Raw genomic sequence first — 25,462 nt, 5'->3', positions numbered from 1 at the left:
GCAAACAATGAACAACCATGAAATTAAAAAATTAAATAACATACGATATCGTTTTTTATTCGTGATAGATTATAGGAATGGATTTGTTCAAAGTTCTGAAAGAAAAATGCGAGAAAAATTTCAATTCATTTATATCTGAGAATATTACACTAATTCCTGGAGATATATCTCATGAAGATTTGGGCATTAAAGATTGTAATTTAGTACAAGAGATGTTGAATGAAGTTGATGTGGTTAACCTTGCTGCAACAACCAACTTTGACGAAAGGTAATATATATATATATATATATTTATATATATTGTCTTTCAGTAAATCAAATGATAGTTAATGTCTGCCACTCTAACTATGCCTTTGAATGTATGTTGTCAGTATATTAAATATTAGAAAATTATTTTTTAATTATAATTTAAATTATATTTGATGTTTTTATTCTTATTTTTTCATGTAGATATGATGTGGGACTTGGTCTCAATACATTTGGAGCTAAATTTGTTGCAAATTTCGCCAAGAAATGTGTGAAATTAAAAGTTTTGGATCATGTATCCACAGGTTGGCGAAAAATAATGGTTTTTTTTGGTAAAAGTGTATAATAGTCCCTATATTAGACATTAATTTTGAGAAAAAAATTATTGAACAAAAATTGAATGAACTGAGATTGCTAGGTGCTTCAGACAAGGATATTTAGCAAAAATTAAAAGGTTTTCAAATTGAGCAAAAATTCACTTAGCTCATGGAATACATGGTAGATTTCAATGGAGAGACATCAAATAAAGATTTAGCAAATTAAATATACATACCTCTTACAAATTGTAAATTGGATGGTAGAGTCAATTCCAGCAAATTAAATTACACCGCAAACAATGAACGACCATGAAATTAAAAAATAATCCGAGGATAAACAAGAATAGTAATTTGAGTTTTACATTAAAAAATGTACAGTAATAAACTTGAAAATTTATAGACTAAAATGGAAATTCAAAACCCTTTGAAATTAGATTAACATGGGTTTACTAAATACGGTGTTACTATCTGCGTGGTATATTATTATACATATATTCATATTATATGTATTTGCTTAATATGGTAACTTATATACATATATTCACAAGCAATTGGAAGAAAAACTAGAAGAAAATAGGGATGGGTTCCTTACTTTATACTTCAAATTGCATTTTGATCCTTTTATTGAAGAAAAATATTTAATTCACTTAATTTTAGCGAAAGACTTATTTGATCTAATATATAGGGATCGGTTTGTTAATTTTTTCCAAAATGTAATCCTAGATATAATATAGGGACTGCTGGTAATTTTACCTTTTTCAATACAATTACATGATTTTGAACCAATAAAATGTAATTCAAAATGTAATTGTTTTAAACCAAAACAATCTAATTAATCGCTATAATGAAATCGATTTCATTGGATTTCATGATTTTGATTTTTAGGACAACACATGGTTTTGATGCTTACATCTAGCAGGCTAGTATCAAATTACCAAGAAAATGAATACTCCTAGTCCCTAGACTAGTCCTTGAAACATATGCAAATGAAATTACACTAAGATAACTGACATAATTAGTGTGTGATGATATGTGGAAACATCGAGCTTTTCTTTTTCTTGGTATAACCATATGTATACTCATTCATTTTACGGTCTCAAGGATAGTATTTAGGTAAAACCCTCCCAACAGTAATGATTTTAGGATTTGATAACCTTTTCTAAGGTGGAAAAAAGTAAGAAAAAAAGAAAAGAAAAGATTAGACAACAAGAAACATACAAATTCAGTGACAAGAACATCTGTTGTGTGCTCCCCGATAACATCACCCTGATAACCATCTTTCCAAAGCTCCATATTTTCCTGAAAAAACGTATGTTAAAATTATAACCAGATGCATGCATAAACTATCATGAGCCATTATCAATTATTCACGTTAAAAGGGTAATAAACAAAGCATTCCATATAAAGAATTTGTGGAGATGAAAAAAAATAATACGAGGAATAATAAATGAAAATGATTATAGCCCAAGTCAACGAATAGAAAATGAAAAACTAGTAAACGGAATTTGGTTTGGTCAAGCTACTTATAAAAACAAAATGGAATCAAACTATAAAGATGAAATACAACAGCCAACAAAGATTACATTTTCTCAACCAACATATTAAGTAGTTCGATTCAGCCAATTTAAGAATTTTAAACAGGTGACACGATATAGATGTCTACTTCAAACCATATTCAAATATTATTGGAAAAACAGATTTTCTGCTTGCTCGATTGTTATTTTCAAAATAAATCAGCAACAACAGCAAAGCAAGAGAGAATGCAAAGCAAATCAAGCAGTCAAAGCCCAAAAGTGAAATTTCTTATGAAAGCTACTAGAATACGAAGTCTAATCAACAAGCGTAAGTAATTCTCGTCAAAATTAAAAGCCTAATCACAACTTCAGCTCTCATGTCATTTAGCCTGCATATAATTTAAATACATGTGGCATCAATGAAATGATTAAAACATGAATTAGTAATATATTAAATATATAAACAATATGGCATCAATGGGCAAACAGTAACTGCTGTATATGAACAACATGAACACAATACCTATAGTATAGGACTCGAAATTCCAGCTGCAGCGGCGTAGAGAAGAGGCAGACGCAGACGCAGACGCAGACACAGTTAGGGAAAATGAGAGAAGAAATTAGGTAAATGGGGGAATGAGATCGAGTTTAAGTTGGGGAACACGAAGACGCAGTTAGGGTGCAAAATAAAAATTTTTGATTTGGGGTTATGGGATAAATACTGATACCTGAGCAAATCAAAGGGACTTCGGGGAAAATGATTTGAGGATATCTCTTTGGGGGAAATTATAGGGGATTTCTAAAATTAGGGTTTGGAAGTAATGGGAAATTTTAGGGATTTCTAAAACATATGAAGTAAAGAAAATAATCGGGGTAAACTGAACTGGGGAAAGTAAAAGGCAAATGGGGTTCAAAAAAACGACGACGTTTTCAATCTATTCAAAAATATTTGTGGCGTTTTTATAAAGTGACACTAATTAGAAAGGCTATAAAATGACGCAGTTTTTGCAATCTATTAATAGATTTTTGTGGCGTTTCTAGCGAAAACGCCTGTATTTCACATCTTTTGTGGCGTTTATAAAAGCGCCACTAATAAAAGGCTATAAAATGATGACGTTTTGAGATCTCTTTAGATGTTTTGTGGCGTTTTTCCAAGAAGCGCCACTAATAACTTGGTAATAACAACGTCGTTTTGCAATCTACTAATAGATGTTTGTGGCGTTTTCTAGTGAAAACGCCGGTAAATCACACCTTTTGCGACGTTTAATAACAAAGCTTCAAAACGACATAGTTTAAAGTATTAATACATGGTTGCGGCGTTTTTTTCTAAAACGCCACTAAGTATGCAATATAAATCCTTTTTTTTCTCTTTTATTATTATTATTATTATTATTATTATTATTATTATTGTTATTATTATTTACTATTAATACATGGTTAAATTTTAATTTGGTCTCTCTAATATATTTAAATTTCAGATTTATTTGCATATACTTTAATTTTTAATATCATTTAGTCTATATATTTTTATAATATTATTAATTAATCTAAGCAGTTAATAATATTAACTTTTTATTAAAACATTACATGGTAATATAAAATTTGAATATTTAGAGAATAGAGATTGAAATGTGGTTTCCCATTTTTTATATGTTTGTGTCGTTCTTTCACATTAATATATATATCAATATATATCCATATGAAATTTATTCTTACAGGTTTAGGATTTAGTATTTAAGTAGTATTTGAGGGTTTACTGTCTATAGTTTAAGGTTTTATGGTTTTGGATTTAGGGTTTAAGGTTTAAGATTTAGGGTTTATAGTTTTAAGATGTTTTATAATTTAAGGTCTACTGATTTAGGTTTACAGTTTTATGATTTAGGAATCTATATTTAAGGGTTTAAGGGTTTAGTACTGTTTATAGTTTAGGGTTTTATGGTTTAAGATTCAAGGTTTAATATTTAGGGTTTAAGGTTTATAATTTATGATTTACGATTATAGATTTAGGGTTTGAGATTTAAAGGGTTATTGATTTAAGGGGTTAGGGGTTAGGGTTTAGAGAAAGCCATATAACATTGATTTTAACAGCTTCGTAACTTAATTAAATGAAAACTTCTAAATAGTTTATTTATCAAAGTGTAACTTTTCATAATTAAGTAACTAAAATGAAATTAACTTTCCTATAGCTAAGTGAATGGTGTAGTTAATTTATATTGTTTATAAAGTCGCTTTTAGATATGATCAAAATAAAATCAATTCAAAATAAAAATAAGACCTTATTTAATTTGTTATAATTTGGTCCTATCCAAAATAGATAGTTACCTATATATCCATATCAATCATTACTTTTTATTTATTTATTTTTCAATAAATAATTTGTTACAATTTTAATATATTATCTCTTTTACAATTATATAAGAGATTATTTAATTTCATATATAAATTAAAAACAAAAATTAATCTAAACCCTAAATCCTTAACTATAATTTCTGAAACCTTAAATCATAAAACATAAACCATCAAGCCTAAACCCCAACCCTTAAACTCATAATCCATTAACCTTAAAATAGTTTAGATTTATAGCGGCGTTTTTCAAAAAGCGCCGCTAAAACCCAAACTATTGCGGCATTTTCTGAGGAAGCGCCGCTAATGCCACTGAAGCTCAAAATAAACGACGTCGTTCTGTTTAATCTTTTAGCGGCGTTTTTAAGAAAGCGCTGCTATATATCGACCTATAGCGGCATTTTTTGGGTAGTGCCACTAATGCCACTGAAGCTTAGAAAAAATGATGTCGTTCTCTTTAATCTTTTAGCGGCGTTTTTAAAAAAGCGCCACTATAGGTCAATCTTTAGCGGTGCTTCCTTAAAAATGTCGCTAATGCTCGATCTTTAGTGGCGCTTTCATAAAAACGCCTCTAATACTCGATCTATTCGATTTTTAGTGGTGTTTTCTATTCAAACGTCGCTAAAAATACCCCTAAAACCCTATTTTGGTGTAGTGGCACAACTCCACCTTCAACCAAACTGTATGTAGAGAACCATTCTTTATTGGGACATATGTGGAAAGAACATCCCGAATCTAGGATCCACTTGGACGTAAGCTTGGAGTTATCGCTTGTTGACACTAACAAGAAATCATCACTACTTTCATCGGTCAAATTAGCAGCAGCTACATCTTCCTCATTACTTTTAGTAGCTCTTTTATTTCGCAGTTTATAACAATCTGCTTTGACGTGACCTAACCTTTTACAATAGCGACACATTTTGTCTTGCTTCTTTGACGCTACCAAAACGGAAACTTGCCTATCTGTCTTGCTTTCTGAACCAAGCTCATTGTCAAGTTTGTCTCTACTCAACAAATGACCCTTCATATCTTCGAATGAGAGTTTGTCTCTTCCATCAATCAAGATCTCCTTAAAAGACTTGTATAAAGGGGGTAAAGAGCACAATAATAGTTTATCTTCATTGTCAATCTAAACCTTAGCGTTCTTTAAATCATTTAAAAAAGTAATAAATTGATTGATGTGATATCTAAGAAGCTCACCTTCGTTCATGCAAAACGTAAATAGACGTTGTTTCAACATTAAATAGTTAGGCAGAGACTTAGTCGTATAAAGAGTTTCTAACCTTTTCCATAAGGCAGATGAGGTCTTCTCCATCAATACCTCCTATAATACTGTATTCGCGAGGCACAACTGCATTGCAAACAAGGTCTTTTCATCAAGTTCTTTCATTCTGGTTTATTTAGATTCTCAGGCTTTTTCTCGATAACAGCCTTTTTCAGGCCAGTTTGAACTAGAATTGTCATCATCCTAACTTGCCACAGATTGAAATTTTGTGACACCATCGAACTTCTCAATTTCAAACCTTGTTGCTGTCATCTCTGAACGGGCTGATCTACAAAAATTGAATTAGCTCTAATATCACATGTTGTTAATTGACCCGATTAAGCAACAAATAAGTAAAAATAACAGAAGAAATTGAGAAATTGAGCACACAAATTTAATGTGGAAAAACCCATCCAAAGAGGATAAAAAACCACGGGTAAAGATAATTTTACTATAATGGAAAAAGAACAAAGAGTACAAAAGATAGAGATAAAAACTAAACCCTAAAAATAAAGAACCCTCAAAACGTAAACACAAAATTTTCTAAAAATGTTATGAGTTCTAATCTCTAATGGTTGTGTTTTCTGAGGTTGTAAAAGAGCCTATTTATAGGCTCAATTCATAGGTTCAATTCATAGGTCAAATAATAATAAAAGAATCTAGACTAATCAGAGTTTGATTGAAATAAATAAACAAAATTTAATTGAAAAATTATTTCTCAAATTTGACTGAAATAGGAATCATACTCAACAACGTGTATAATTGCACAAATTTGAAGTTCATGTAGAATTTTGAGATTTATCCTAAAAGAATAAAAAGAGCAAATAATAAGAGAAATATAAGAACAAAAGAGAAGTATGCATTTTATTGATTAGCTTCTCCAAAATTTATATTTATAGACATAAAAAGTATATACGATATAAAACTCTACGTTTAATTACTATTAAAATATTAAAGTACATCGACTCATTTTAATGTTGATGGATATTAATTTAATAATAAAATATTTATATAACACTCTTCATCAATTATATTTTAATTATTATTATTTGTTCTTTCTGACAAATTTTTAATGTTTTGAGATAAATTCTAGATAGATAGAAGTAATTTGTCAATATCGACCTCCAAACAGAAATGAAGTGAAATGTTAATCAGTGAAGAACATAGTAATTTAATTATGGTTTTTCTAAGGACTTTAAACACATAATATAATTGCAGTCACATGCATGGCACATAAATTACACACAAGCATACTTATCAGTTTGACCACTTATTTACCAAATCAATAAGGTGATGGTATCACATTACAATTAAACATATATTGCATGTATCTTATCAAATTTCTTAACATTTTATCACTTAACTAACGTAATTCAATTTAATGCCTGTATTTGTGAATACATTTATTTAATAATTGTTTAAGAAATAATCTAATCATCCAGATTATTTTATTACTCTTTTTTATATAACAAAGCGCGATGGTTAGCAATTGGAAAATTGGTGTGAACATGCAGATGATGGAATTTCAAATATCGAAATGACTTACAACGCCCCAACCAAATACACCAAGCTCATAAGTGCCTAAACTCCAGAAATGCACACATATCTCGTACACATAATACAAAACCATCCAAACACGAAATAATAAAAATAGGCAATATCGTGAGGGATGAAGCCAAATTTTTATTAAGGGGTCGGAATTAAATTTTATATATTTATTATAGTAAATATGTAATTTCATCATTTTAATAATCTATATTTTTATAATTTTTAAAAAATTAAATTAATAATTTTATAAGTTTTTAGGGTGAAAGAATAATTTTATTATTTATTTAAAATTTTATAAATTATAAAAGAGTCTAAATTAATTTATTTTGTTAGGGGAGGCCCCAACCTCTATCAAACCCCCTGAATTCGCTTCTAAATACTACTAGATCCTAGTGATAGTGCCACCTATATTCAACTATTCTAACTTATGTTTACCAAGTTCATGACATATATTCACATGCATATATTCAAATAAGATTTAAACATAATAAAATTCATTGAAGTTATATACATACCAAAAGTTTCAAATTCGAGTAAAGCAGACATCTCATTTTAGCAACGGATTGTTTCTATAATTCGAATTTGCAATAATGGTCAAATATTAACTCAATTTAGATTAAAATTTAATTCCATAATATAACATAAAATTTCCAAATATGAAATAATTAAATCAATATATCAAATTAAGTTCAGAATTTTAGGCTAAATATTACCTTATTCTCATGCAAGTATTAAGTATTACATTATGCCAAAACTCAAATTCCCAACACCAAATATTTCGATCCACAATTACTAACTATCAATAAATTTAGCAACCAAAATTCAAACATGAAAGCAAAAAAAATGGGCAATCTACAAAAATAGTCACTTTTGTTTGCCTCAGGTTACATTTTAGTCACTTATGTTTGAAATGTTACGTTTTAGTCACTTATGTTACTATTTTGTTACGAAGTGATCACTCTACTATTAAGTTTCATTATTTCTCTAACGGTAATCCTACATGGCAATCCAACTAGATTTTAGATACCAACTTGGATTTTTAAATGGGATGAAAATAGATTTTTAATTAAAAATTTTAATTAATTAAAATTTTTAAACCTAAACCTTAACTTAAAAATCTGTTCATCTCCTCTTTTGAATTTTTCTTTAGTATCTTCTTTTTTTTTCAATGGTTTTTTTTTCATTTGATTGGAAAAACTATTATTAAGATCAAAATAGTTGAAATCAAATTGACTGCTTCATAAAGATGGATTCAATGGAGGGTTCAGGTATGTCTTCTTTGCATTCCTCTATCTCTTTTATTCAATACTGAAAAACAAAAGATTGGATTTTTTATTGTTTAATGAAAACCCTAAATTAAAATCTTGATATGAATATTAACAACTAAAAGAATTTTAGATCAGAAAAAAAGGGATACCCACAAAGGGATTGTGAACAAACAAGCCGATTCAGATAAAAAAAAATCGGATTGAGAAACTAATTATTCAAGAACGTGAAGAATTGGAAAATACAATGATTGTAGCACCCCAAACCCGGCCCAGACGTTATGGCCGGATCCGACATGCCACATCGAAGCGTTCAAAATATTTTATATTGTTGATCCAGAAAAACCTACTTAGTGTTTTAAAAGATAATTTCATTATAGGTTAAAGTGAATGGAAGCATGCACCGGTAGGAAACCGGAAAAGAGGAGGTGAGTCTATCGGACTACTTAAGTACCAAGCTCCCTTCGGATCCAATCCTAGACATGCACACCGCCATTGCCACACCTTAACGTCATGTATATTTCTAGGAAACCGATTTGATTAAGTCATTTTTAGGAAAAGTGATTAATTTTAGAAAATACTTTCATTGCGGAAGCTTTGCTTGTTGTCGTGTTATTTTGAAATCAATTGTTGTTTTTTTTTTTTGAAAACGCGCCCTAAAGCTATCCAATTTCAACAGTTAAAATAAGTAATACCTATCTTAGTAAACATATTAAAACCATAAAAAATAATTAAGCAGCCTTATTACATTTAAAAACCCAAACCTCAACGTAAATAATAGGATGTCCAGTTCACGGAAGAAAACCAAACTTTGAGCGGGTGGCCACTCCAATTCCCTCACGACTCCAAGCCCACTATGGTTGGGGATTTCTTGCGTGGATGAAAATAAAAGGGTGAGTTTGGGAAACTCGTGTGTAAGGAAAACCCATTCAAAGCCCAAGTCACTCAAGCCTATTGGGTCTAAGCCCATTCAGTGTAACAGTGGTCTTGGACGAGCCCTTTTCAGATTACAATAAACCGGGCCTTAGCCCCTTATTCAGATAACAGTATGGCCCATAGGCCCATTTCAAAATACATGCAACATTAACAACATATGCAAGCCCATTTGGGGAGACTACTCAACCCACCAACCACTACACTCCACCCGTACCAACCCTACACTCCATGTGGAGAATAGCTCAACCCACCCAACCCAACGCTCCACAGTTGCAGCCTTGCTGCTCAGTTAACAGTAAATTGAGGCAAAGCCTCCAGTACGTGGACAAGCCACTTTCAGTACTTCCTCCTTCAATATCCCAATCCCATGCATCGATAATAATAACATGGCATGCGATAAATAACAACGATCAAACATGCATTTAGGTCAATTTAACCTAGAGGTATTTGGTAATTTATCTACTAGGGTAAAGCGTAAATTTTCCACTTTTAAAGGTATTTCAGTAATTTATCTATTTTAGGGTTTTTCATGCATATTCCTACTTTTCACGTACTAACGAGAATCACGTCGAGGGTTCTTACGAATTGGGCCGTTGGCCCATCATTCCAATTTTGGCCCATTAAGCCCAAAAATATCGAGGCACGTAAATCATGCACTTTGGTCCAAATTTTGCAGCTTACCAAAAACATTAATCAATTTACCCCACGAGCATTCGCTTTTTGCAAATCTACAAAATACCGATTTTCGGCATTTCGCTTTTCGACTTTTGCCAATCCGGACTAAGAAAGAGGGTGTTAGTTACACATCATTTATGACGATATCTTGTGAGATCTACACACGAACCGCCTACAATTGGATTACTAACACGTTAATCTAACTATTCAAATACAAACTACGTATTAACCCCTTACAATATTCGGCCAACCACACCTACAGATTATAGTAAGCTTATAAGAAATCAATAAGCAACTCATTAACAAATTTTTGTCAATGTTTACCACATAATCATAATTTCACTGCAAGCCGTCTTCCTGAGCAATAGTCACTAAATCATTTATAACTGGAGCTACGAAACTCCAAATCAAGTGCCGTTATTTTTCCCTGAAAATAGACTCATATATCTTTTATCCATAAAATTTTCATAATTTTTGGTTTGGCCAATCAATACCAGATTTTTCTCAAAGTTTCGCATGTTTCACTGTTTGACTAATCTGACCACTCTTCATTACGAATCAAATTTCTCATTGTACAGAATTCAAAATATGTTCTCGTTTATTTCATTTGAAACTAGACTCAACAAGATTTAATTACATAATTTATTCAGCTTCTAATTCATCTCCCACAATTTATGGTGATTTTCCAAAGTCACGTTACTGCTGCTGTCCCAAGCAGATTTATTACCAAATTCACTCTTTCACACATAACTTGCATGCATTATTTAAACATGTATATCACCAATAAATCATCACATATCTATGATTTTACTTAAGTATAATCTCCATTTCATCATTTTAAAGCACAACATGTTAGCCGATTTTTCCCCTTAGCATCTAAGGCACATGCATGCTCATTTGTTTGGCTCAACTTCACCTATCTTCCATTTTTCATCAAAAGAACATGAAACAACAACCATTTCCTTCATTTTAATTCATGACTAAATGCTCACAACACAACCAAAAACCAAAATATGCTTCAAGAGTTAAGGTAGAATCAAGAAGAACTCATGAACCTCAAAATAGAAGCAAACTACCATGAACTTACCTTCAATTTTCTTCCCCAAGTGACCGAACATTCAAGAGCTATCTCCTCTCCTTTCTCTTCTCTAACTTTAGGCTATGATGAACAAAGATGGACAAAACTTTGTTCTTTTCACCCCTTTTTCTTTTAATAAAATTTCATATTTCATCCATTTAATTCTTTAATACAAAAGACATGAAATGCCCATCATGGAACATTTATCTAAACCATTATCATGGAACATTTACCTAACCCATTATCATGGGATATTTACCTAATCCATTATCATGGAACATTTACCTAGCCCATTATCAATTTTTACCATGAATTATGGATATCAAGTGCACATTTTGTCTACAACAACATGATGGCCAGCCACTTCATGTAAAATGGGGGGTTTGCCATGCAAATCCTCCTATTTTGCACTCCTATTTATTTGGCCACTTCAATTTAGCCTATAGCATTTTCAAACATTTTCACATAGGTTCTATTTCATAATTTCACCCCCTTTTTCTTATGGAACAAAAATTAACTAAAATTGCCGGGTTCTATCTTAAGTTTTGGCCTTCTAGAGGCCTACTAACATAATTAAACCTATGCCAACATTCACAGAATTCCCGAAAATTGGGGCGTTACAACTCTACCCTCCTTAAAGAAATTTCGTCCTTGAAATTTACCTGATCCAACTAGTTGAGGGTATTGTTGACGTATAGTCTCTTCTGATTCCCAAGTAGCTTCTTCCCTTCCAGGATTACGCCAAAGTACTTTCACTAACGGGACAGATTTCCTTCTGAGAACCTTAACATCTCGAGCCAAGCCAATATTTGCAGGCTCCTCCTCAAAGGTCAAATCGATCGAACTTCAATTTCGCGAATGGCGGGACATGAGCAGGTCAAGACGATAACGCTTTAACATGGAGATATGAAAACATCGTGAATCTGTCTAACTCGAGGCAATTCAAGCGATAAGCCACTTGGGCCTACTCGCTTCAAAACCCGATAAGGCCCAATGAACCGCGGACTCAACTTGCCCTTCTTATCAACCTTAATATCTTCTTCCAAGGAGAAACCTTTAAGAAGACCATATCACCCTCGAGTACTCAATCTCCTTACGCTTCAAATCAGCATACGACTTTTGCCTATCGATACTTCTTTAACCGGTCCTAATTATTCTGACCTTATCCTCTGTATCAGCTACCAACTCTGGTCCAAGAACTTGTCGCTCTCCTAGTTCGGCCCAACAACTAGGTGTACGACACTTTCGTCCATACATTGCTTCATACGGTGCCATTCGAATACTCACCTGGTAATTGTTATTGTACGCAAATTCTGCCAACGGCAAGTAATCCTCCCAACTACCTCGAAAGTCAATCACTCATCCCCTCAACATGTCCTCCAAAATCTGAATAACCCTTTCCGATTGACCATCAGTCTGGGGATGGAAAGCCGTACTAAAATTCAATCGCGTCCCCAACGCCTCATGCAACCTTTGCCAAAATCGAGACGTAAATCTGGGATCCCGATCAGTAATAATTGAAACTGGGACTCCATGAAGTCGCACAATCTCCGCCACATACAACTTGGCTAACTTTTGAAGTGAAAAGTCAGTACGAACAGGTATAAAATGGGTCGATTTGGTCAACCTATCAACAATCACCCACACCGAGTCTTTCTTTGATGGTGTCAAGGGCAGCCCACTCACAAAGTCCATAGTTACCCTCTCCCACTTCCAAAGTGGTATCTTCACTAACTGTAATAGATCCGGAGGGTAATTGATGCTCGACTTTCACTTGCTAGCATGTCGACATTTCCTACAAACTCACATTACTTTCGTTTAAGTCCGTGCCACCAAGTACAATTCTCGTAAGTCGTGATACAACTTGTTCCCTCCAGGGTGCATGGCACAAAGTCCTCCATGAGCTTCCTTCAATATTGTCTGCCTCAAATCAGAGTCCCTCGAAACACAAATTCTTCCTCGGAAACACAGAACTCCATCACTATTTAAACCGAACTCAGAAGTTTCCCCTTCCTTAACTCGTTGAAAATGAGCGACCAAAGACTCATCGTTCAACTGCTTTTCCTTAATCTGATCCACCTAGGTTGGCCTCACTTGCAACTCAGCCAACAGACTTCTATCATCATCTGACTCGACGAGAAAACATTGCTCTCGGATCGATCTGATTCTACGACTTAGAGCATCGGCTACCACATTAGCCTTGCTTGTTGATACTCGATCGAATAGTCATAATCCTTAAGCAACTCAATCCATCTCCTTTGTCTAAGGTTCAACTCCTTCTGAGTCAACAAATACTTAAGACCCTTGTGGTCTGTGTATATAATACACCTCTCCCTGTACAAGTAATGTCTCCAAATCTTAAGTGCAAATATCACTGCCGCCAACTCCAAATCATGAGTAAGATAGTTCCCTTCATGAGGTTTAAGTTGTCGTGATGCATATGCAACCACCTTACCCTCCTGTATTAACACATAGCCCAAGCCTACATGTGATGCGTCACTGTACACAGTAAAATCCTTCCTGACTCATTTGAATTAACATAGGTGCTTGATCGAACTTTCTTCAACTTCTCAAAGCCTCCTGCTGGGTCTCATCCATACAAGCGGTACCCTTTCCTTATGAGTTTTGTCGAGGTGCTGCCATCACAGAAAAACCTTCCACAAACCTTCTGTAGTATCCTGCCAACCCTAGGAAACTTCAAATTTCCGACACCGTCTTAGGTGGCTTCCACTCCAAAATTGCTTCAATCTTTTGGGGGTCCACCTTAATCCCTTCGGCAGAGACCACATGTCCTAAGAAGGTTACCTCACACTTGCTGAACTTCGCAAAGAGTTCCTTCTCCCTTAACACTCGCAGCACTATACGGAGATGCTCATCATGTTTCGCTTCAGTTTTAGAATATAGCAGGATATCATCAATGAAGACGACTACGAATCGATCCAAGAATGGTTGGAACACCCGATTCATCAGATCCATAAATGCTGCAGGAGCGTTCGTTAGTCCAAATGGCATAACCAAAAACTCGTAATGACCATACCGAGTCCTGAATGCCGTCTTATGGATATCTACCTCCTTGACTCTTAACTGATGATATCCAGATCGAAGGTCAATCTTGGAAAATACAGAAGCTGCTCTAAGCTGGTCAAACAGATCATCAATCCTTGGTAGTGGATACTTATTCTTAATCGTCAGTTTGTTCAACTAGAGATAATCAATGCACATCCGCATCGTACCATCCTTCTTTTTCACGAATAGCACCGGTGCTCCCCATGGAGACACGCTTGACCTAATGAAGCCCCTATCCAACAACTCTTCAATTTGAGCCTTTAACTCTACTAACTCCTTCGGTGCCATCCCATACGGTGCGATGGACACAGGCGCCGTTCCAGGCAATAAATCTATTCCAAACTCAACTTCTCGGTTCGGAGGCAATCTTGGAAGCTCCTCCAGAAAAACATCTTGAAACTCTTTTACGGTCCTAACCTTATCCACTGTTAGTCCCTCCTCTTCCGACTGACTTACAAATGCCAAATAGGCCTCACAACCTTTCCGAATCCACTTCTCGGCTCTTAATGCCGACACCACATTGGACAAATAATCCCTTCGCTCACCTATCACCATAACCTCATCATCCTTTGTGGTCCTTAACACCATTCGTTTAGCAGCACAATCCAGGGTCGCCTTATGCTTAACAAGCCAGTCCATTCCCAAAATGAGATCAAACTCTCCGATAACTCCATCAGATCTCCAGGGAAAATCCTACCTTGAATTTCTAAGGGTACATCCCTATACAGTTTGTTTACCCTAACCGAGTGACCCAAAGGACTTAGTACAGATACCCCACTCATAATCTCCTCAAAGTAGTCCAAGTCGTCCATAATCCGTTCTGTGGCCTCCAATCAATATTCCGCCACATTCGGGGCTATACCAGACACGCCCCTAAAGATCTTCACTCCGTTAGCCTGAAGTCGTTCAGAAATAGATCCCCGAACTTCATTACCCGTACTTGCCCCGGAAACCCTTTCCAGAACAAGAAGCATTGCCTGTGACAGGGCATCATCCTCGGCACCGTGGTCATGAGACTCTACCTCTCATCTTGCGGTGGTACGGTGCATCCACCGCCAAAGATATGTCTCAAGACGAAGATCTCGCTCGGCGGTTCCTCGGCTCGTTCACGACCTCTTGTACTCATATCGTATTATCTTGATTACGAATTTTATGCATCAATTAATATTCCAAAGTGTTTATTATAGATGTTTTATGAATCGAATGAAGAGTTCGAGTTTGTTTTGTAGAATCGAAGTCTAGCTACAGTTTGATCTCTTTTCGATTTTCCTATGGTTTCGATATCATCCTATCTAGAGTATCCTAGCAGGATTTGATGATGCAGATAAGTCAAAAAAATATTCAGAAGAGTTCAGAGTAATACTTACAGACTTGAGACGGAGATTCGGAATGCCACCTTCTAAAGATCTAAATTTTGAAAATCGAGTTTTTCGCATTCTTTATAAAATTTTCGTTTTCAAAAATCTTTGTTTTTGTAAACCCATTCCACAGCCGAGTTGTTGCAACCTAGGCTCTGATACCACTAAATGTAGCACCCCAAACCTAGCCTAGACGTTATGTCCAGATCCGACATGCCACATTGAAGCGTTCAAAACATTTTATATTGTTTATCCAGAAAAACCTACTTAGTGTTTTAAAAGATAATTTCATTATAGGTTAAAGTGAATGGAAGCTGTGCACCAGGTAGGAAACCGGAAAAGAGGAGGTGAGTCTATCGGACTACTTAAGTACCAAGCTCCCTTCGGATCCAATCCTAGACATGCACACCGCCATTGCCACACCTTAACGTCATGTATATTTCTAGGAAACCAATTTGATTAAGTCATTTTTAGGAAAAGTGATTAATTTTGGAAAATACTTTCATTGCGGAAGCTTTGCTTATTGTCGTGTTATTTTGAAATCAATTGTTGTTTTTTTTTTTTTGAAAACGCGCCCTAAAGCGATCCAATTTCAACAGTTAAAATAAGTAATACCTATCTTAGTAATACATATTAAAACCATCAAAAATAATTAAGCGGTCTTATTACATTTAAAAACCCAAACCTCAACGTAAATAATAGGATGTCCAGTTCACCAGAAGAAAACCAAACTTTCGAGCGGTGGCCACTCCGAATCCCTCACGACTCCAAGCCCACTATGGTTGGGGATTTTCTGCGTGGATGAAAATAAAAGGGGTGAGTTTGGGGAAACTCAGTGTGTAAGGAAAACCCATTCAAAGCCCAAGTCAGCTCAAGCCTATTGGGCCTAAGCCCATTCAGATAATAGTGGTACTAGACCAGAGCCCTTTTCAGATTACAATAAACTGGGCCTTAGCCCATTATTCAGATAACAGTGTGGCCCATAGGCCTATTTCAAAATACATGCAACATCAATAACATATGCAAGCCCATTTGGGGAGACTACTCAACCCACCAACCACTACACTCCACCCGTACCAGCCCTACACTCCATGTGGGAATAGCTCAACCCACCCATTAACACTCCACGATTTTGACCTTCTTTGCTCGATTATCGATAAATTGAGGCAAAGCCTCCAGTACGTGGACAAGCCACTTTCAGTACTTCCTCCGTCAATATCCCAATCGCATGCATCAAATAATAACATGGCATGCAGTAAATAACAACAGTCAAACATGCATTTGGGTCAATTTAACCCTAAAGGTATTTCGGTAATTTATCTACTAGGGGTAAAACTGTAAATTTTCCACTTTTAAAGGTATTTCAGTAATTTATCTATTTTAGGGTTTTTCACGCATATTCCTACTTTTCACGTACTAACAGAATCACGTACCGATGGTTCTTACCGAATTGGGCCCGTTGGCCTATCATTCCAATTTTGGCCCATTAAGCCCAAAAATATCGAGGGTATAGAAATCATGCACTTTGCAGTCCAAATTTTGCAGCTTACCAAAAACATTAATCGATTTACCTCACGAGCATTCGTACACTCGCAAATCTACAAAATACCGGTTTTCGGCATTTCGGCTTTTCGACTTTTGCCGATTCAGACTAAGAAAGAGGGTGTTAGTTACACACCTGTTTGCGACGATATGCTGACGAGATCCCCACACGAACCGCCTACAATTGGATTACTAACACGTTAATCTAACTATTCAAATACAAACTACGTATTAACCCCTTACAATATTCGGCCAACCACACCTACAGATCATAGTAAGCTTATAAGAAATCAATAAGCAACTCATTAACAATTTTTTGTCAATGTTTACCACATAATCATAATTTCACTGCAAGCTGTCTTCCTGAGCAACAGTCACTAAATCATTTATAATTGGAGCTACAAAACTCCAAATCAAGTGCCGTTAATTTTCCCTGAAAATAGACTCATATATCTTATATACATAAAATTTTCATAATTTTTTGTTTGGCCTATCAATACCAGATTTTTCTTAAAGTTTCCCATGTTTCACTGTTTGACTAATCTGACCACTCTTCATTACGAATCAAATTTCTCATTGTACAGAATTCAAAATATGTTCTCGTTTATTTCATTTGAAACTAGACTCAACAAGATTTAATTACATAATTTATTCAGCTTCTAATTCATCTCCCACAATTTATGGCGATTTTCCAAAGTCACATTACTGCTACTGTCCCAAGCAGATTTATTATCAAATTCACTCTTTCACACATAACTTGCATGCATGTTATTTAAACATGTATATCACCAATCAATCATCACATATCTATGATTTTACATAAGTATAATCTCCATTTCATCATTTTAAAGCACAACATGTTAGCCGATTTTTCCCCTTAGCATCTAAGGCACATGCATGCTCATTTGTTTGGCTCAACTTCACCTATCTTCCATTTTTCATCAAAAGAACATGAAACAACAACCATTTCCTTCATTTTAATTCATGAATAAATGCTCACAACACAACTAAAAACCAAAATATGCTTCAAGAGTTAAGGTAGAATCAAGAAGAACTCATGAACCTCAAAATAGAAGCAAACTACCATGAATTTACCTTCAATTTTCTTCCCCAAGTGACCGAACATTCAAGAGCTATCTCCTCTCCTTTCTCTTCTCTAACTTTAGGCTATGATGAACAAAGATGGACAAAACTTTGTTCTTTTCACCCCTGTTTCTTTTAATAAAATTTCATATTTCATCCATTTAATTCTTTAGTACAAAAGACATGAAATGCCCATCATGGAACATTTATCTAAACCATTATCATGGAACATTTACCTAACCCATTATCATGGAATATTTACCTAATCCATTATCATGGAACATTTACCTAACCCATTATCAATTTTTACCATGAATTATGGATATCAAGTGCACATTTTGTCTACAACAACATGATGGCCAGCCACTTCATGTAAAATGGGGGGTTTTCCATGCAAATCCTCCTATTTTGCACTCCTATTTATTTGGCCACTTCAATTTAGCCTATAGCATTTTCAAACATTTTCACATAGGTTCTATTTCATAATTTCACCCCCTTTTTCTTATGGAACAAAAATTAACTAAAATTGTCGGGTTCTATCTTAAGTTTTGGCCTTCTAGAGGCCCACTAACATAATTAAACCTATGCCAACATTCACAGAATTCCTGAAAATTGGGGCGTTACAATGATTAAGAACAAAAATGATTACCATATTCTTATTTTTCGACAATCACTTCATTTTAAATTTTAGAACATAAATTTGTCGGTGAAGAAGATATACCTGGACCCTCCATTGAATCCTCTTTTGTTTTTGTACGTGAATAAATTTTTTTGATGATAATAGCTTTTTTAGTCATTGAAAAAGAAAACTAAAAAAAGGGGGGAGATGAACGGTTTTTTAACTAATATTTAGGGTTTAAAATTTTTAATTAATTAAATTTATTTAATAAAAAAATCTATTCTCATCCCATTAGGAAATCCAAGTTGGCACTTAAAATCTAGTTGGATTGCCACGTAGGATTACCATTAAGGAGATAACGGAACTTAACGTAAGAGTGATCACTTCGTAACAAAATAATAACATAAGTGACTACAACGTAACATTTCAAACATAAATGACTAAAATGTAACATGAAACAAATAAAAGTGACTATTTTTGTAGTTTACCTGCAAAAAAATATCAACGAACTTTCTCGCCTTTCTAAGCTTAACCCAAACCCAAAGCTATCGAGTCCTCTTGCTTCATAATTTAACCGAAACTTGAACGGACTTTCTCCCTTCTACAATTCTACACTCAAATTTCATGAATTTCACAAAATTCTCTTCAATTCTTTGACTATGGTGTATACGGCTTGAAGGAGATCAAATCCTTCATACTCATAACATTGAACTTTTTTTTTTGAACTCTCTTTCTTTAAGTGAGTCTTTATGTCACGGTTACTAGTCCCTCTAGCATCTAATTTAATTCCCTTCTTAGAGAATCTCTTTATGATCTTTGTAAGCAATGCTATTTGCTTATTGTTGTCTTCAATAGCCTCCACTGTTTGTTTCTTTGTTGAAACAGTTTTTTACACATTGAATACAATGTTCTTTCATGTAGGTCGACCATTAGAGGTGCTTTTTGAAAAATGTCGAAAAAAATTAAGCACAATGACATCGTTTTATGTTGAGCTTCAGTGGCATTAGGGTGCTTTTTGAAAAACACCGCTATAAATTGAGCATTAGCGGCGCTTTTCGAAAAATGCTGCAAAAAAAATTAAACACAACGTCTTTTGTTTTATGTCGAGCTTTAGTGGCTTTAGCGACGTTTTGAAAATTGCTGCTATAGATTGAGCATTAGCGGCGCTTTTTCAAAAACGCCGCGAAAAAATTTGCTCAACTGTGCTAAAAAAAATAACCACAACGCTGCAAAAAAAACAAAAAAAAATTAAGCACTACATAGAGGAAAGCTTAGCGTGGTGGAGTGGTTATATTTATTGGAACGGTAGAAAACTGACTTCCATTAACAAGAGAGACGAAAAGGCCTGGTCAAGAAAACTAGGGGCAACAAAACTACATCAGTCCCGAGAAACCAAAAAAACATCAAAAGCCCCAAAACAAATAGCTGAGCTCTCAACCCAACCAAGATGCCAAAACTAATACTGCAAAAAGAGCTCTATTTCCTCATCAAAACAGAACAAGGTCACAGAAGTTAAATCGACCGAACTTATAATTAAAGCAAATACTTATAATTATATACATAATCAAATTTTAAAATATTTCTTTTAACTTATTGTAAATATTTAAAACATATATCTATTAAAGTTGTGAATCATTAATTATATATCGCCATAAATATAATAAAATTTAAAGTGCGTAAAGTAGTATTTGAGTTAATGAATCCTAAAAATCAAAATAATGGACTGAATATAGATTTTTTTGAATCGAAATAATGGATTGAATATAGTATTTTTTAAATATGAAAAAATTAAAATACTATTATTTAAAATAATTTTAAAGTTTTTGGGTATATGACTGATTGTTTTTAAATTTATATAGTACATAATTTTTATATAATTGTAAAAGAGATAATATTAATATGAATAAATTAAAATTATAATTATAGTTTAATTTATTTAAGAGATGATAGATAAACTTTATATATATTAAAATTTAAAAAATGGTAACTGTGCATCTCTAGAGAAACAAAATTAATTAGTAAATTGAAAATGTTATTTAGATTTCCTAAAATATTGAAAGAATATAAAATATTCAAATTTATCTAACTAATTTAGGGTTTAAGATATAGAATTAAGGGTTTAGTGGTTTGTGGTTTATAGAATAAGGGTTTGAGTTTAGGGTTTTGAGATTTAGGATTTATAGTTTAGGATTTGTGGTTTAAGGTTTAGGAGTTTAGGGGTTAGGGTTTATGATTTTCATATTATTTAAAATTATTTTCAGACACAATTATAAAATTTTACAAATTAAAGGAATTTAAGAAATAATTAAACCTTTCAAATATAGAAACAAAGAAGAAATTTAGATTGAAATTAGCAGCGTTTTTATGATAAACACCGCAAAAGGTAAGAAATAGTGGTGTTTTTTTATAAAAACGCTGCAAATGGTTACTTTATTTTAATCAAAATGGCGCAATTTAATAACATTTTTTAGTGGCTTTTTCATCAAAACACCACAAGAGGTGGGGATTTAGCGGCGTTACCTAAAAGTGCCACAAAATGTTTATTTGTTTTAGCCATAACGATGCCATTTTGTAGGTTTTTTAGTGGCATTTTTGCTTAAACGCCGCAATAGGTAGGGATTTAGCGGCGTGAGTGGATAAACGCCACAAAAGATGATGATTTCTTTTAGTCAAAACGTCATCATTTTGCTCTCCCCCTTTTTCCAACCAACAAACCCAATGATAATGTATTCATTTCCCTCTTCTTTCCTCTATTTTTTTTCCCTAACCAAAGTCTGAAATCCCTAAATTTCTCCTAAAATTTGCAGCACACCCTTTTTTCCTTTGCTTTTCTTCCCCAACCTTATCTCTTTATTCTTTTTTCCCCCTGAAATCCCTAATTTCCACCTGAAATCAGCAGCCCAACTATTTTTCCTTAAATCGGCAGCCTTGAAATTGATTTTGGCGCATTAAACAAGTATCAAAAGCAAAACAACAAAATGAGAAGGAGGCTTTCACCATGCCTACTTGCAAGTACGTAATTTTTTTGTACATTAATATATTGTTATGAAAGCATTCCATGCTATTTACTAAGGATCCGGTTTAATGAGGTGGTGGCTTAACTTTACATGTGTTCAACGTCCAGTGATTTGGTCGACTACAAAAGAAAAGTTATGTTGCCATTTACAAGGTTAAGGAATGAGAAATGAATAAAGCAAAAGCAGGTGAATAAACAAAGGTGATTTTCTAGTTCTTGTTCGTGGTTTGAAAAAATCCTGTTAGTTATTTCTTTAATTTAACCTATTTGGATTCAAGTGCTCTTTTCTGCCAAATTTACCAGCCACTTTGAGCAACTCTTGTATTGAATCAGGTAGGAGTATCAACTTTCCAAGTTGTCTAAGCAGCCCAACTATTTGATTATCCTTGCTAAAACTTCATGCTATGTTTTAATGAGATTTTGGCGCATATTCTAGACTCATTTGATAAGATATATCTATATTCCATGGCATAGAAACTGTAACTTTGCTTGCATATTGTATTGGGGTGATCGAATAAACCAACAGTCTTGTCACGTTTGCGGTAAATCTCGTTGGATGAATAGAAATACAGAAGATGTGAATGAGGATGAATATGAGGCACAGTCAAGAAAGAAGCCAATAAATATTTTATGATATTTTTTGCTAATACCAAGGCTTCAAAGGCTTTTCATGTCATCAAAGACAGCCGAGTCTATGACGTAGCATCATGATCAACGAACTAATGATGGATTATTAAGGCATCCTGTGGATTCTTTAGCTTGGAAATCATTTGACAGTAAATTTCCAAGCTTTGCAAGTGATCCTCGAAGTGTGAGGCTTGGGCTAGCATATGATGGATTTAATCCTTATAAAATCATGAGCACTTCATACAGTACTTGGCCTGTAGTGCTTGTTCCTTACAATTTGTCTCCATGGATTTGCATGAAGCAATCTTCTTTTATCTTATCTATGATTATCCCTAGAGATAAAGGTCCCAAAAATGATATCGATATTTATTTGCAGCCACTTATTAAAGAGTTAAAACAGTTATGGGCGGGTGTTGAGACATATGATGTATTGAGAAAGGAGAACTTTTATTTACGTGCAGCTTTGTTGTGGACTATTAATAATTTCTTGGCTTATGCTAATTTATCTGGTTGGAGTACCAACGGACGTTATGATTGTCCTTGTTGTGCTGCACAAACATGTTCGAAGTGGTTATATAATGGGAAAAAGTTCTTTTATATGGGGTATCGTCGGTGGTTAGATGGAAATCATAAATTTAGATTTCAAAGGACTCTATTTGATGGTACTATAGAGTTCAGAAAAGCTCCTAAGTAGACCATTGGATCTGAAATCTTATTCATGTTGAAAGATATCAATTTCAGTTATGGGAAGATGAATCAACCACCCAACATGCAAACAAAGAGAAGATCGAGGGATGAATTTGATGATGAATCTAATGAAGAGGATGATCCTAATGAGGCGGACTTGTGGAAAAAAAAAGAAGTACTTTTTTTGAGTTGCCTTATTGGGAGCATCAGATTTTACGACACAACCTTGATGTCATGCATAGTGAGAAAAATGTTTGCGAGAACATCATTGGGACAATTTTGAATGTCGATGAAAAATTGAAAGATAATCTTCAGAGTCGACTTGATTTAGTTAACATGGGAATTCGGCGTGATCTTCATCCCCAAGTACTTCCAAATGGGAAATATCGGTTGCCGCCTTTTATTTTTGCAATGTCGAAGGAAGAGAAAAAAGTGTTTTTCATGGTGTTGAAGGATATAAAGGTCCCAGATGCGTATGCATCAAATATATCTCAATGTGTGAGTCTTAAAGATCAAAGACTATATTCCTTAAAATCACATGATTATCACATCTTGATGCAAAATTTATTGCCAGTTGCTTTACGGTGCTGTATGTCAAAAAAGGTGATGTCCTGTATAATTGAACTATCCAATATAATGAAAGCTATTTGTGGCAAAGTTTTGAATGTTGACGAACTTGAGAAAGTACAAGATTGAGCCGCTTTGACTTTTTGCAATTTGGAGAAGATCTTTCCACCTTCCTTCTTCACTATTATGGTGCACTTGCTAATCCATCTCCCTTGTGAAGCAATACTTGGTGGACCAATTTTCTATCGATGGATGTATCCTATAGAAAGGTGCTAATTTATTTGTAAAGTATTCATTCATTCACCTCTATACCTTTAATTATAACTTTTGATAATGTTGTATATCGTGTTTAGGTTCCTGTGCAAATGACGTCTTATTGTCGTAATAAGTGTTATCCAGAAGGATCAATTGCTGAAGGTTACTTGGCAGAGGAATGTATGACTTTCTGTTCTAGATATTTAGAAGATGTTGAAATAAGACTGAATAGACCAAGTAGAAATGCTGGGCTCACTGATCATAACTTGGCCAAAACTTATTTATTTCAAAGTTATGGAGAACCAATCGATAAATTTGAAATTGCAGAATTAGATAATAGATCTCGGATACTAGCACATCGATATGTTCTTTTTCACCATGATTCAATTGAACCATTACGCAAGTAAGTTATAGAATTTGATAAATATTCATCTTTTTGATTTGTTTATCTTCTAACCAATTAAACCTATTTTTAACATAGTGAGTACAAACAAATCTTGAGATCTCGTTCAAGTTCCCGAAGATTACAACATCGAGAGATTAATAAGTTATTCACAGAATCTTTTCGTGAATGGTTAAGCCAAACGGTATGCAACTGAAGTTAATGAGTTATACATAATCGCGATATTTTTCTATCAAATAATAATGTTTTCTCATAACATTTATAATTACTCAATTTACTTTTGATTCAATAGGTTTAGAGTGGGAAGGGCGTCAATGACAAAGTTAAATGGCTTTTCCAAGGTCCAAATAGAGTAGTAAAGAGATATAGTGCCTTCCTCATCAATGGATTCAGATTTTATACAAAATATCGCGAGAGAATGAGGAAAACTCAAAATTGTGGAATTGTTGTTAATTCTTTAATTACAAGTTATGCTAGTGCTAGGGACAGTAATCCTGTTGAAGGAAATGTGGAGTATTACGGACTTCTTACTGTCATTATTGAGTTGGATTACTATGGAAATGGAAAGTTGTCTTATTTTGATGTGATTGGGCTGATGTTAATACTGCTCGCGGAATTAAAAAAGATCAATTTGGTTTTACAATGGTGAATTTCTCTCGCTTGATTCACACTGGACAACAATTGATATACGAGCCGTATGTATTTTCTTCTCAAGTGAAACAAGTTTTTTATTCGAAAGATCCAACTGATGAGGGTTGGTACGTTGTACTCCGAAACACCCCTAGAGACTTGTTTGACATGGGCAATGGAAGTAGAGATGATATCGTCGAAAGATCAGAAAATTTTCCTTTTCCAGAACAAAAATTAAATGAAAATATCCCTAGTACTAGTGCACAATTTCAATGGGTTCGCCAGGATGTGGATGAAGATATTTACGAATTATGATGTAGTAAGATTTTACGATTTTTTAATTATATATAATATTATAATTTAAATTTTAGTCTTGTTAAATATTTCAACTATTTTATATGTACTATTATTGTTGTAATTACT

The 25,462-nt window shown here is 33.9% G+C and overlaps 1 protein-coding gene across 1 annotated transcript; it reads left to right on the top strand.

Moving 5' to 3' along the window:
* Positions 1-77: 77 nt before the first annotated feature.
* LOC128282159 (alcohol-forming fatty acyl-CoA reductase-like) lies at positions 78-24,727 on the top strand. Its single transcript, XM_053020329.1, has 4 exons — positions 78-268; positions 451-541; positions 24,105-24,186; positions 24,702-24,727. Exons 1-4 carry the CDS (start codon positions 78-80, stop codon positions 24,725-24,727), a joined length of 390 nt encoding a protein of 129 aa, XP_052876289.1.
* Positions 24,728-25,462: the final 735 nt, after the last annotated feature.

The sequence above is a fragment of the Gossypium arboreum genome, chromosome 10, assembly GCF_025698485.1.
Source record: "Gossypium arboreum isolate Shixiya-1 chromosome 10, ASM2569848v2, whole genome shotgun sequence".
Taxonomy (NCBI): Eukaryota; Viridiplantae; Streptophyta; class Magnoliopsida; order Malvales; family Malvaceae; genus Gossypium; species Gossypium arboreum.
This window is presented reverse-complemented; position numbering and strand designations above follow the sequence as displayed.